Source organism: Bos mutus, chromosome 24 (assembly GCF_027580195.1).
Source record: "Bos mutus isolate GX-2022 chromosome 24, NWIPB_WYAK_1.1, whole genome shotgun sequence".
NCBI lineage: Eukaryota > Metazoa > Chordata > Mammalia > Artiodactyla > Bovidae > Bos > Bos mutus.
In genome coordinates, this window is record NC_091640.1 from 616516 (window position 1) to 631776 (window position 15261).

General features: G+C 45.5%; 1 protein-coding gene across 5 annotated transcripts in view; it reads right to left on the reverse strand.

Moving 5' to 3' along the window:
* Positions 1-15261, reverse strand: part of LOC102283815 (probable 2-ketogluconate reductase) — a 31535-nt gene that overhangs the window by 5411 nt on the left and 10863 nt on the right. The window contains exons 1-5 of one of the 5 annotated variants that reach the window (XM_070361679.1): positions 8327-8384; positions 8081-8127; positions 3569-3953; positions 2498-2669; positions 888-1066 (exon numbers count right to left, since the gene is read on the reverse strand). In XM_070361679.1, coding sequence (XP_070217780.1) covers positions 888-1066; positions 2498-2669; positions 3569-3950 — 733 coding nt within the window. In that variant the 5' untranslated portion in view covers positions 3951-3953; positions 8081-8127; positions 8327-8384. The other 4 variants (XM_070361680.1, XM_005906840.2, XM_070361681.1 and 1 more) reach the window with 4 other exon arrangements.

Sequence of the window (15261 nt, forward strand, 5' to 3'; positions counted from 1 at the left end):
GCTGAGAAGGCCCTTTCCCTCAAGCAGAGAAGTCCCCTTCCCACTGGTGGGCTGAGCTGCCCCACTGGTCAAGACAGCACCCAGCCTGCACATGCTGCTGGTGGAGACACCTAGCTCCAGGCCCTTCCTGGGGTGTTTGGTTTTCTAGAATCTTTGTCTCCAACCTCTGACATCACCAAAAGCACATAATGCACTGGTCGTTCCTGCTTGTCGACAGGGTATGAATTTTCGAGACCTTCAAGCACACTAGCTTGGCCCTGTGGGATTTCATGGCAAGCACTATTATCTGGGTTTAAAGATGAGAGATCCAGGTAGCTGCTGGTAGTGCCAGGTCTCACACGTCCTCTGGCCCCCAACCCCAAAGGCAAGTCGCCGGCAAGTGTGATGCCAGCACCAATCCTCACACGTGCTCACGTCCCCAGCATTGAGGACCCAGTTTTCTCCTTTACAAATGCTCCAGAGAACTTAGTTACAACACAGGACCTATGGCTCCCTGTACACAGACACACAAAGCTCTACGCAAATGTCAAATAACCAAACTAAGTGAGGCTCAGAAAATTCATGCCCCTAACTTTTGCTTGATAACACGTGGAAAGTCAAATTGTGATGGCCCTCCCAAGGAGATGCCCACACTGCGATATGAAATTCCCACAGAGGTTCAGCATTCTCATTCTTTATGTTACTAATTTGAGGCTCAAAATGATGTGAAGATAAAAATCAAAAATACCTCTAAATATAAAGTATAATCCCTTTAACGCACCACCCACAAGTCTAGTGGATTTTTCAAACCATTCAGGGAAAAGGTTGACTGGAAATGCTGAAAGAGTGGCCAGGGCTGGGGGTCCTTCTGCACAGCCCTCCAGCCCACATACAGCTGGAGCGGGTACCTCTGCCAATGTTGACGAGGATGGCGGTGGGCTTCATTAACCTCAGCTCCCGCTTCCCGATCAGGCCCTGGGTCTGTGGCGTCAGGCTCACAGCCAACATCACAAAGTCTGACCACTGAAGGAGGTCATCCAGCCTCTCACAGTAAATGGCCCCAACAGCTTCCTCCTCCTCCAATTTTCTATGAAGGGAACAAGGGAGAAGACCATGTTCTCTGCTTAGAAATTCATCCATTTGCCCCAGGAAGGAGTTTCTGAGAGGGCTGCAGACTCAGTATGTCCCCCATGGGGCCAGACCCCATGTGGGTTCAGAGGTGGCTAGACCCTGAGCTCAGGGCTTACCCGTGGAAACCTGTGCCTCTGGGTGCTCTGAGCCCTGTGTCTGTGGCATTTCACACCAGACTGCAAGCCTCTTGTGGACAGGAACTTCCTCTCACTCAGCCCTGAGCCCCCAGAGGCTGGCACAGCCGATGGTGTCAGACATGCTTTCAGTGACATGAGACACTGCTGGATATGGGCAAACACGTCAGAAACTCCAGAAAAAAACAACAAAATGGGAGAGGGTCGGGAGTGCCATGTGTTCAACAGAGAGCAAGGACCCAAGGTTCTGGTGCAGGCAGCTTATGTGCTGTTTGGGGTTCAATCCTAGCTCCTGCTTGGCCCACCCCAGGCAGCTGATTACTCAACAAAAATGCCAAGCTCCAGGTCTCAGCATCCTTGGTAGCCACTCCTGCCCTACAAATAAGCAATACAAAGCTGTATGGATTCTTTCTACACATCTTGGCCAGGGGACTGCCTGGAGGAAAGGAACAGCCAGCATGCCCAGCCACTATGAAGGCCCTGCTCGTATCACATGCCTGTCCCGAAGAGCCCTGGTCTCTGCATCAGCCCTTACCACACTGGGAGCTGTGACAGCTACTGAAGCCTCACCACTGTCCACTGTGTCCACATCGACTGAAGAGGGCGGTCCTAATGGAAGGTCTCCCAGGTCACCCTGCCTCTGTGAGTAGAAAGCTATTCCAGGGAACAGAAGCCACTGAAAGGCTCTGAACACCGCCCTTCTCCGGCTGGTCTGCAAATGGGCTGACGTTCAAGAACAGAGCGCAGCCCCTTGGGGGAGTGGAATGCCGGTGAGAAAAGCCAGGGCGTAGGCAGGAGGCATCAGTGAAGTGAGAGCAAACAGGCAGGTCTGAGACAGAATCAAAAGACCGGGCGCTGGGCCAGATGCTGCTCGTGGAGTATGAGGAGGATGGTTTCAGACCGAGCACTGCTGGGGGAAGCCCTGTGCCCTTGGGTTATGTGTATTAAAGTGTGGGCAGCATCTCCCATGGTCAGAAAGAATCAGTTTACAAATGAAAAAAGCACGTAACTGTAGGTGAGCCAAAATCTCTTTCCTCTGGTGAAATTTCTTCCATGAAGAGAAGCTTACCTGCCACATTTTTAGGGAATCATAAAAATGCTACAATCCATTCTTTGATCATCAACCCTGATTTTTGGAGACAGAATAAGGGAATCTAATAAAAAGTGAAGAAATAATATATTGAAGCCATACTGAAGTCAGTGATGATGTAAGTTCTGCTCAGTTAATTTCAAGTCCATTTTCTGAATTTTACCTGCGTTTCCTATTGTGATAGACAATCTTCATTTCAAATGCTCTGGCCCTTTGAGCAATCTTATAGCCAATGCTGCCCATGCCGATAATTCCCAGAGTGGCCCCAGTCACCTGTTGACCCATATAGTCTGTAGGAAAGGTCTCTGTATGTGGTGAAACAGCCAACTGATGACCTGAAATAAACAAGGTGCAGAGTGGGCAGTGTGGACAGCACCACACACAGAATCCCCACAACCCTCAAGGGACCTCCTGACTGAAAGATGAGGTTGAAGGAAGCCCGAGGTGGACCCTGGGTGCTCAGGCATGTCTATACAACAGCAAAATGTTTCTGCAGGAAGAAGGATGGATCGGACAGCAGTTTCCTCATCACAAACCTGAGCCTCCTGGCCTAATGCTTTAAACGAGCAACTTCTTTCACATTAAGGGAGGACTTGTGGTTAAAATTTGTTGGTTCTGGTGTTTGTGTCTGTACGTTTGTGACTACATGTATGTGTATGTGACGGCATATGTGTTTATATATGGCTTATGTGCATATGCAAGTGTGTATGTATGTGTGAGTGTGCACGTGTGAACCAGCAATCAGAAGAGAACCAGCCTGGTTCTTGCCTCCTCTCCTCAAGCCGCTTCACCCCAGAGCTTCACCAGGATGACGGCCAAGTGCTGAATGCTGCGCTGTCCTTCCCAGAACACTCCCAGTGATGTCCAGTGTGTGGAGAGGTGGCGTCTCACCTACTCATGTGTGGGCCTTCACCCCAGGGTAGCAGGCTGACTGGCCAATGGACCACCCCAGGGCATTTCCCTAGTGGTGCTGAAATTACCTCACATGTACAGGTACCCCCATGGCACAGTGAGTAGAAGGTGGTGGAGGAAAAGACAGTGTTCAGACAGACCATGTGGACTGCATGTGTGCAGGTGCTGAGCCCGGCCCTGAGTAGGCTGTAGCAACCAAGACTGGCTCCCGCCCCAGGGCCACAAAGTCCTGGACACAGTGTGAAGAGACCAGGGCTTTATCAGGTGTGATATTAAACATCTGTCATCTAATCTGGAAAACCAACATCTCCTGGCTGTTTACCTTCCACGACTCTCCGAGCTGCAGCAAGCAGCAAGGCCATCCCCAGGTCTGCTGTGGGGCTGGAGACAGCATGTGGTGTGTTGGCCACCTTCACACCAAAGCTGGCCATGAGCCCCAGGTCCAGGTGGTCCAGCCCTGCCCCTGCGCTGGCCACGATCTTCAAGGAGGGCAGGCTGTGCAGGAGCTCCTGGCTGACAGCCGGCCTTCCACACCAGATGTACACAGCTTGGATCTGGGGACCCAGCTGTGCTTTATTTTCCAAAAAGTCTTGCATGGTAATGAGATTAAAGTGTCTCTTCAGGTCTTCAGCATGATCTTCACATATACCATGTGGTCCTTCAAGATCAGACACCAGAACTCCAGGTAGGTCCTGATCACCCATGGCCTGCAGAAAGACAGATATAATTTCTGCTGTCAGAGCAGAGAGTTTTCACGAGAACAACCTCTATGCTCTTCTACTATTCTTTAGATTTTCTGAACCATAAGACTGGAATTATTTCCTGGATGAATTCCTGTAAAGTATGAACCAGAACAGACCAGGACTCTGAAGGTACCAACACCTCATCAGACCCACGTTCCTCCTATTGGACATGGGTCTTTATTTCTGCCCTTTGGCCGTAGCAGCTGCAGTAACTGATTTTTTTTTTACTGTGAAAGTAAAAGATATTTGTTATTGTCTGTCAAACGAATTAAATAATTTTTTATGTTCCTTGTTCCTAATTTAAAATAAGATTTTTTTTGAAACATTTTATAGCTTTCTTCCAAAAAGAAAACCAGCTGCTTTCAAGAGTTGAGGCTAATGAGTGCATTTTATCTTCGGGTCACAAACTTGGCTAAAAATGTTTAAAATGTGTTCAAAGTTCAGAGCATAGTTGGCTAAAAAAACAACTTCTTGGGGGCCTTCTCCATTAGATATGGCTATGAAATGCTAAACCAAATAAGTAGGTTCCAACTTGGACTTAATTATTTCTTTTTTCCCTTCATAAAATAATTGCCTAGAAACAACTGTTTCTCACTGCTGTTCTACAAATGTCTCTGTCAACTCCAATGATAGAATTTCTTTCTCCAACTGAAGGAGTCTTAAAATATACAAGTCAAGCTGTGTCTAAGAAATGTGTAAGAGTTTCATTTTAACCTGTGGTTCATTGCAGTATGCCAGTAGCATGTCTGTGTAGTCTTGCCTTCTTCTTTTCCATTATGTATTTCAGAACAAAATAAAAAGCAAAATAAATAAACAGCGAAAGAGTTAAAAAAAAACAAAAAACAAAAAAAACTTGTGTTACTTCTTGGACTTTGAGTAAAAGATTAAAAGAGCTTCATTCAGGATAAGACTTTAGTTTTACAGAGAGCAGGCTCAATTCCTGCCTGCTTCAAGTTGGTTATGGAGCAATGACACACATCCATCATGCCATTACTGTCAGTGGGTGTACATAGTGAAAATCCAAGACCATCCACGTGACTTGTAGCCTCTCCAAAGGTGAAGAGGAGATGAGAGTCGAAGTGGGGGGAGATGGCAGTAGTGGGGGGTGGAAGCATTGGGCAGATTCAGGAGCTCACCCCGTCCCTGGGCTCTGTCCCTTGCTCCATAACTCCTTTCACCAGCACCAGCCTCTAACCATCTCCACTCACAGTCAGGCATCTAGCCAAGGAGCATGAGACAGGAAGTGGGATCCCCATTAACTGCTTTCCTAGAAGGGAGCATGGATCCTACCTGCTGCTGACCCTGGTGCTCAGAGGGGCGGGCAGGATTGAAAGAGAGAACATTGGCTCCAGCACCGCTCTGCGGCTGATCGAAGGGCTCCCAGGCTTCCTGGGTTCTTGGTGAAACTGACATGATATCAGCAGGTGTATTTTACAGCTGCGCCCTGAGATCACATCTCATTCTCCTCCGCTAATTTCTGCACACAGGGAGGTAAGTGGACTTGCCTCTAGCAGGCATCCTTGGATGCCCAGTATTGACACGATGGTTGGTTAGGACATTCTGACAATAAAGGAACTCACCACAAAGAAGGTGTATTGTTAGGCACCCACATTTTATCCAAGTCAAAAGATAAACCCATGGGTGAAATTTGGAAAAATAAAAAATTTTACAGCTTTGTTTTAAGAGAATGATAGTTCAGACATGTATATTTTCTAACTGCTATGTGCATGCTCCTTGCACTGTTTAATTTGAACTGCTAACACGGATTTAAAATTAGTTTTCTCCTTGCAAAATGATTGCTCAATTAAAAAATAAAAGACTTTGTATTAACTTTGCTGAAATTGCCTTCCACAGACCCAAGGCTTTAAACTCAGGATTTTCTTCTTTTAAAGCCTCTTTAAAATTGAGATCCAGAAAGAAAAATAAAGTAGAATGAACTTCCAACCTCTTCTTTCAAGGAAAAGTAAGATGGACACGTGCATGGCACTCATGAGGGAGGTGCAGAGAAAGGCATGTAGATCCCTGGCCAGTCACCGTGGCTGCCCAGCTGAACTCTGAGCCCAGAGCAGGGCGGGGCAGGGAGCACCAGGTGACCCAGGTGAGAGGACTTCAGGTCACAGAAGGGGCAAGGGTGGGGCCAGGAAGGGGGAGGGGAGTAAGAGAGAGCTTTATAACTTAAAACCAAAAATGAAAATAAAAACCAACTGCAACCAAAAAAATATTTTTAGTTTTGGGAACAGAGAGAAAGAAACGAAGATGGGGTGCGGGCAGGAAGGAGGACAAAAAGCGGACCACAGGTGCTGGTTCAGGCCACTCGCCTAACTGTGATTCTCTCTAAAACTTGCTCTCCTCCAACGCAGAGTGAGGGGAACACACAGCCTTGCACCTGGTATTCTGCAAACATTATCTGGCCCAGATAATGAAAGAGAGCATTCAGAGCCTGCAGGACCAAGGGCAAGCCTTCAGTGAAGGGGGTTACTAATGTTCAAATCTGAAGAACAATTTAGACATCTAGCTAAGTGTCTAGAAACAAACTTACACCAAAAAGAGAGACTGAATTCATATAGCACAGTAAAATTTTTAAAAATTTTCTTAAAACTCTATTTCCTCACGAAGCTTCCTTGCAGTATTTGAAAGACGAGTCCAATACCCTCCCATCATCCTCACATCTCCAACATGCCAAGACTTGCTTCAAACTGGCACCCACTGACTTGTCTTCTCTCCCTGCCACTCTGTCCTCTGATCATCTCTCTGCTGCTGCTGCTAAGTCACTTCAGTCGTGTCTGACTCTTAGCGACCCCATGGACTGCAGCCTACCAGGCTCCACCGTCCATGGGATTTTCCAGGCAAGAGTACTGGAGTGGGGTGCCATTGCCTTCTCCGGATCCTCTCTCTAGTTCCTTTCAAAGTCTATCCTCATCTTGAAGGAGGAAACAGACAGAGCTGGACTCCATCTTACGCCACACTGCAAACATTAGGCTACACACATGGTCACCCTCCCAATGGACTCTGAACTTTGTGCCCGGGGTCTATAGAAATGGAATACCAATGGAAAACCAGATCCCCTCAGATAAAAGAGCCTCAGGACTTGTACTTGGACTCTCTGTTGCATAAAAGAATATGCTAATTATCTCTGTAACAGAACAAAGTCGTAAATTCCATTATGTTTATCGGGATATGACCACAGGCCTATTGATAAATGTCCACTGTTTAACTACCTAGACTTATGACACAAGAATCATGGGTTAACTTTGATCATCTCTCTCTTTTACCTTGTCCAGACTAGTTTCAAGGAATTTGGGGAGGTGGGTTTGATCAAATACACTTAGGGTATATAAGGTTTTCACAAAAACTGGTCAGGGTCGTTGGTTAAGAGGAGACTCTGCCTTGGGCCTGCCAGTGTAATAAACTGCACACCACTATCTGCATTGTCCTTCTGAGTTTGTTTCCCGGAACGCGTGGCTACCACAGTCTCACCTATGGAGCAGCTCTCTGCCTTTTCCATGGGGATGAAATCACAATTGTTTGTTCTCTGTCCTCTACAGAGCCCTGATTCTGCTCCAAAGAGGCTCAGAAAAACAGACTGGGGAAAAAAAAAAAAAAAGATCTCTGTAACAAAGAGTAGGGGATGCCATGTTTAGCCCCTCTGCTTTTTAAAATCATCCTTATGCTGATATTCTAGATTTGCTGCAAATCATCTATTCATGCATGATTAGATAAAGGGACCTGAAGATTAGGATATACCAAAAGGCATATCCTTGAGTGTGTGTTTGCCATTTCATTTCACTTAATGAAAACTGCACTGTTTACACCCTTGGTGTGAGGTTTCTCCAGTCACCAGGTTACCAACAAATCGAATGCAACTTTAAACCAACACTGTCACAATGTGTCTCAGCAAAAAACGGTTGCTTCCCTCCTAAGAAATGGTTTGTCAGGGCTTGCTAAATATCAGAGAAAAGAAAGGCAAGATTAAAAAATTAAAATTTGACTAATATAGGGAATAAACTGTAAAATCTGATGTGGGTACCTGAATCTTATTCATTTAAAGCTTAATCTGCCAACTGCCTAGAGTTTAGAAAAAAAGTACATACCTGTCCAAAATGACCTTGAGAATCTCTGAAGCCACCTTAAGTCTTCTCTGGAACAAGGGAGGTAAAAATAACAACACTGGAGTTTCCTTAATAAATTCTTCAGGATTGTGCCCTGGGGGCCCAGAAGGGTCTTAGGAGACTAATGCTGCCCACCTGCCCCATGTGAAGTCCAAGGTCAGTCATGTCTATGCGGCAGAGCTCGATCCAGTCTCCCCCAACATCGCAACATTCTAAGGGTACATTTACCTTTTAAAAAGACTCCAGATTTAAGGGACGCTCCAGCCAACCCAACCTCCCAGGCAAAACCTGGTCAGTGAAGACTCAGGTCAAAGAGCGCAAAGCCCCGCCCCTCCCCTCCGGAGCCAGCCCCAGCCTTGCCCCGCCCCGCCCCCGTCCCGGCGCCCCGCCCCACCCCACCCCAAAGCCCACAACCAGCTCCTCTGCGAGCCCTGCCCCATCCAACTAGGCCGAGCCCGCACTTCCAGCATTAGGTCCAGAGGCCGAGAACTCTGGGAGAAGCCGCCTGAAGGGCAAATGGCGCCTAGATGGACGGCTTTGGTGGAGCCTCCTGCAGGAGCAGAGTCTAGATGATAGAGTGTGGGGCCTGTCCGGTGCGGGAGGTTGCAGGCCAGTCTCAGCGTGAGAAGTGTGAAAATCAACACGCAGAAACCTCACTTAAGATAGACTTGGGAAGCCAGAAGGGATAGTGCTGGGCACCACTCTCCCTTGATTGGAGACCCAGCAGGAAGAAGGGCACAACCTCACTGCCTACAAGGAAGGAAACCGTCCTCCCAGTCTGGAAGCAACCCAGCTAATAGGAAGCCTCTACTTCCAAATCCAGGTTCCCTCCAAAGGACTCTTTATTACAAGCCATGCCCAGCTCCCCCTTTGTTGTTCAGTCGCTCAGTCGTGTCTGACTCTGCGGCCTCACGGACTGCAGCATGTCAGGCTGCACCGTCCTTCACCATCTCCCAGGGTTTGCTCAAACTCATGTCCATTGAGTCGGTGATGCCATCCAACCATCTTGACCTCTGTCCTCCCCTGCTCCTCCAGCCTTCAATCTTTCCCAGCAAAAGAGTCTTTTCCAATGAACCTGCTCTTCTCATCAGGTGGTCAAAGTATAGGAGCTTCAGCATCAGTCCTTCCAATGAATATTCAGGGTTGATTTCCTTTAGAATTGATTTCCTTTAGAATTTGATCTCCTTGCAGTCCAAGGGACTCTCAAGAGTCTTCTCCAACACCACAGTTCAAAAGCATCAATTCTTCAGCACTCAACCTTCTTTATGGTCTTAACTCTCACATCAGTACACGACTACTGGAAAAACCGTATCTTTGACTATAGGGACCTTTGTCAACAAAGTAATGTCTCTGCTTTTTAATAACGCTGCCTAGGTTTGTCATAGCTTTTCTTCCAAGGAGCAAGTGTCTTTTAATTTCATGGCTGCAGTTGCTGTCCGCAGTGATTTTGGAGCTCAAGGAAATAATGTCTGTCATAGTTGCCATTGTTTCCCCATCTATTTGCCATGAAGTGACGGGACTGAATGCCATGATCTTAGTTTCTTGAATGTTCTGAGTATTAAGCCAGCTTCTTCATTCCTCTTTCACCTTCATCTCTCCCTTCTCCTCTATAAAAGAGATTCTTCTCTTTTGTTCTCTGGACTTGTCTTTTGCCATTGATTGCCTGTTTTAAATCGCAGATTTTGCTATTCCTGAATAAACCCATTTTGCAAGGCAATGCTTTCTCAAGAGCCTTTTTATGACCTAGAGATAGAATAGTAAAACACTACATCCTCTTTCAGTCTCCACTCTATTCTACTCTACTAAAACTCTACTCTCCTCTTTCAGTTTCAGGCAGTTCTAAGAAGTTTCCTACCTTAGCTGTTATTTATTCTTGCTATTAGTCTAGTGTACATTTATCTTCAACTTGGGGCCTCTGCTGAAATTTGAGAGAAAGTCTCACTTTAACATTGTCTTACACTTGATTTAAAACATTTCTTCTTTTAAAAATGCAAATCCTTCTAGAAGAGTAATAAGGCTCTTCAATAATTTTTTATTAGTAACAATTAGTTCTGTCAAACTGCCTTCTTTTCAACTCAAGACAGTTGCTCCACAGGAATGAGGGCTCTGTTTGGCCATGTGTATCCTTTCCCAATTAGGAGACATAGGAACATCTTTTCCCACTAAACATCTGTCTTGCCCTTTCTTGAGAATTCCAGACTGCGTTTTTTAATGCTTATGTTTAGTCATTTTTAAAATGAAGAATTCAGTTTCTAAAGATAAAATATTATTCAAGATGTCTGATTAACTCAGAGATGATTTAGCCTATTTATTTCCATCTTCTTAATGATTAGATACTTTTAGAGGAAATGAAAGGAGAAATGGAGAGCTTTGGTCAAATAATCGATTTTTCTTGGCTGGACTAGTGACTTATCAACTCATTCCATGAGGCCCCTGAGAGGGTAACAGGCAGGAAGGCCAGGGGTCTCCAAACGGAGAAAATAGCCTGCAAGTGTCAGACATTTTTCTCTCTCTTAAGCGGCAGGAGGAAGCAAACTAGCGATTATTTTTTCCTTCTCTATTCAAATTTAAAAAGAGGTTTCTCTTAAAATACTGTGTTGCCATAATGACACCTGGTTTCACCTGAAGTTAACCAATGCCTTTTCCTTATGGAAATGTTTGTCTTAAGCTATGCTAATGTACTATGCATTTACCCCAAACTCTGTCTTCAAGTCGGTTCAGCCTCTTGGCTCAGAACCTACTTGACAAACTAGTATGTTATACTCAGATATTGTTCCCCTAATCTATGTAAACAAAACTATTTGTATGGTGATCGGCCCTTCTTCAAGATTCAAGTTAATCATTCTATGGCCCAGGATGAACCAGTTGGTGCCAAGATTATCCCAAAATGCATGTTATGGGTGAGGGGCCTGGTGCCATTCTGAGTTTTAAGACATTCCTTTCTTTCATTAACAGACTGCTAGTGACTATATAACATCCAGCTGAAGACTAGCAGAGGGGTACTCTTTCTGCCCCCTTCTGATGCCTATATCAGAAGCTTTCTCTATCTCCTTTATACTTTAATAAAACTTTATTACACAAAAGCTCTGAGTGATCAAGCCTCATCTCTGGCCCCGGATTGAATTCTTCTCCTCCAGGGGCCAAGAATCCCGGCATCTTTGCGTGATTCAACAACAACCTTTCATCTTGGGGGCTCATCCGGGATCCTTCAGGACAAGGTAAGGATGCTTGGAGCTTTAGTTCTTTGTTCTCTTAGCGAACACCTGGTGTGCTTTACTAACGCTACGGTGTGCTTGTGAGAATGAATGACATGCCCTGCGTGAAGCAAGTGAGGAGCCCTGCTCTGCGGTTCCACGGTGATCTCATACGGCTTACGGCAGAAACCTGTCAATCCCAAGAGGCACCCAATGTCTCCTTCGGGAACCGACCAGAAATGGGCAAAGCGTGTGGACCGAACTCTCCTTTCTCGGTCAATCTTTTTGGTCTCTTTGACCATTTCATAACTCCTTGGGAATTAGAAGTACTAACCTAATCTATCGGATCATAGACTTTCAAGGGACTTGTGATCTATACCGTTACTGTGTACTGTGGCTTAGGTCCCAAACTTGGATTGGTAATCAAGAAAGTGCCTAGCCTCACTAAGAATTGGAAGTTCAGAAACTAGGTGGATCTCTAGCTCCAAAAACATCTCAGAGGTTAAAGGTTACTCAGATTGGGACTACAATGGGTTTTTTCCCTTTGGTAACACTGGCTCTTAGTGGACCAGAGGAGGCTCTTATACTGGTGTGGTGATGCTTGGAAAGAACATCTCAGCTTTATGTTCATATCGGTCTTATTGTGGTCAGGAATATACTCAGGGTTGTGCATAGGCACTCAGGTGATGACTGTTTCCCCCAGCAGTCTTAGCTTGGGAGGCATTCCGGAAGGTTACTCTGATTCACCCCGGGTAACATCAGAGGCAAGCAAGGTTAAGGGTGAAGAGCTGGACGTCAGGTAGAGATGCTATCAGGTCTACCCCTGGTACATCCTCACCCCATCTCGGTGGTAGAACCAGGAGGGACGAGGACGGCGCCTGCGTCAGTAAGGGACAGACTAAGTCCAACCAGGAAGGAAAAGCTTTTGGTGTAAAGTCTGTCTACACCCCCATCTAGAGCAGGGAGGGACGCCTCTGGTAGAAAAATGGTGCTGATCGCTTTTTTTCTCTCTTACAGATGGGAGCTAACAATTCCGGCCCCACTCCTTTGAACTGTATCCTGAAAAACTGGGATAGATTTGATCCCCAAGGCTTAAAGAAGACACACCTGGTCTTCCAATGTGATACTGCATGGCCACGGTATCCATTGGAGGACGACGAATGGTGGCCAGTTGGAGGGTCTCTTAAGTATAATACTGTTTTACAATTAGACTGGTTCTGTAAAGAACAAGAAAAAGTGATCTTAAAAGATTTCTCACTCAGTCGGCTCCAGATATCCACCGTAAGCTATTAAAATGGGCGTATGGACCAAATCAGTCTTTAGATACTCTGTTACAACTGGCTCAGACAGTCTATCATGGTAGGGAATATGAGGAAAAGAAAGAAAGGCAAAAAAAGACAAAGGAAAAGGTGGAAGCCTTTGCAATGGCTAAGAAAAACTTTCTTTAACAGCCTGAGAAAGATGCCCAGAGGGACCTAGGTGAAAAGGGATGGGCTTGCTATTACTGTGGAAAGGAGAGGCACCTCAAGCGGGATTGCCCTCAGGCATCTAAGCTGCCCCCGGCTCCATGTCCGGTCTGCAAAGGACCACATTGGAAGAGAGACTGCCCCCAGAGGCATAGGTCTCCGGAGTCGGACTCTCAAGACAATCAGGACTGAAGGTGCCCTGGGGTCCCCACACAAGCTCCTGTCCTAATGACACCTGAGGAACCCCAGGTATTACTAATTGTGGGGGTCCAATCCGTCGATTTCCTTTTAGATATTGGGGCAACTTACTGTGTGCTTACTGAAGCCCCTGGCCCACTTTCTTCCCGATCCGCTTCCGTAATGGGACTGTCTGGATGAGCCAAAAGGTATTATTTCAGTTATTCTTTATCTTGCAACTGGGATTCTGTGCTATTTTCACACGAGTTTCTGATCGTGCCAGAATCTCCCTCACCCTTTTGGGGAGGGATATACTGAGCAAGGTCCATGTCTCTGTTTTCATGAATATGGAGCCCTCCGTTTCTCTCCCTTTAGCTGAACAAAATATAAATCCTAGAATATGGGCTGATGGAAAATCTGTGGGTCAAGCACAAAATGCTATTCCTGTAGTTGTCAAACTCAAAGACCCTCACTTATTTCCACATAAGAAGCAGTATCCACTGAAACCTGAGGTTAAGGAAGGGTTAAAATCCATCATCAAAAATTTAAAGGAGCAGGGACTACTAATTCCCTGTAACAGTCCTTGCAACACTCCTATTTAGGGTATAAAGAAATCAAATGGTAAATGGAGACTAGTTCAAGATTTACGTATAATAAATGAGGCTGTAGTTCCTTTACACCCTGTGGTGCCTAATCCTTATACTCTATTGTCTGAAATTCCTGAAGGAGCCAAATATTTCTCAGTAATTGATTTGAAAGATGCCTTCTATTCAGTGCCTTTGGTGAAAGAAAGTCAATTTCTATTTGCCTTTGAAGACCCTATGCATCCAGCTTCTCAGTCAATCTGGACAGTTTTGCCCCAGGGATTTCGTGACTGTCCTCACTTATTTGGACAAAGTTTGTCACTGGATCTACAAAACTTTAATAGCTCTAAAGCGGTGGTGTTAAAAATATGTAGATGATATTTTGCTCTGTGCTGAGACAGAGGAAGCTTGTTTGGGAGCCTCAGAAGATTTCTTAAACTTTCTGGCAGGCTGTGGTTACAAGGCATCAAGAGAAAAGGCTCAGCTGTGTCAACAATCGGTTTGATAGACCGGCCTAATCTTATCAGAAGGGACTAGGGCCATAGGCCCTGAGAGAATTAAACCTATACTAAATCACCCCCTACCTATGACTTTAAGACAATTGAGAGGATTTTGGGGAATCACAGGTTACTGTTGCATTTGGATTCCGGGTTATGGAGAACTTGCCTGGTCTTTATAGAAACTTATAGCTGAAACTCAACAGGCCCAAACTGACAAATTGGTTTGGTCTCCAGAAACTCAAAAGGCTTTTAAGGTTCTTCAGACTGCTTTCCTGCAAGCTCCAGCTCTGAGCTTGCCCACAGGGTCAGAATTTAATTTGTTTGTCACTGAAAGAAAAGGTATGGCCTTGGGAGTTTTGACACAAACCCTGAGGGCCTCACCAGCAACCTATTGCTTATCTAAGCAGAAAATTAGATGTAATTTCATGTGGGTGGCCCCACTGCCTAAGAGTAATTGGGGCAGCAGCTTTATTAACACCTGAAGCTTTAAAAATAATTAATGGACAAAAACTTACTGTACTGACTTCCCATGATGTGAGTGGAATCTTAAATACTAAGGTTAATATTTGGATGACAGACAGTAGGCTTCCTAAATATCAGTCATTCTTGTTAGAAGGACCTGTAACTAAGCTCAGAGTTTGTGGAAATTTAAATCCTGCCACTTTCCTTCCTGAAAAGGAAAATGAAACACCCGATCACAATTGTTCCCAATTCCTAACTATGCAGCTCGGGAGGATCTAATGGATACACCATTAGAAAATCCTGACATGGAAATATTTACAGATGGCAGTTCTTTTGTTCGGGATGGAAAGCGTAAAGCAGGTTACGCCATGGTGACTGTTGAACAGGTTTTGGAAACAAAATCTCTCCCCCAGGAAACCAGTGCTCAGTTAGTGGAGCTTGTGGCTCTGACCAGAGCTCTAGAGTTAAGCAAAGGGCAGCGGGTAAAATCTACACAGATTCTAAGTATGCTTATTTGACTTTACATGTTCATGCTGCAATATGGAAAGAAAGACAGTTTAAAACAGCAACAGGAAAACCTATTAAGCATTTCAGAGAGATCAAGAGACTTTTAACTGCTATATATTGTCCTAAAGAAGTAGCTGTTATGCATTGAAAAGGGCACAACAGGGATGGGAGTAAAGTAGCCAAAGGTAATCAGTTGGCTGACGGTCAAGCCAGAAAAGCGACACTTTATGAGACCCCTTCACTGCAGACACCTTTGATCTGGACAGGTCCTGT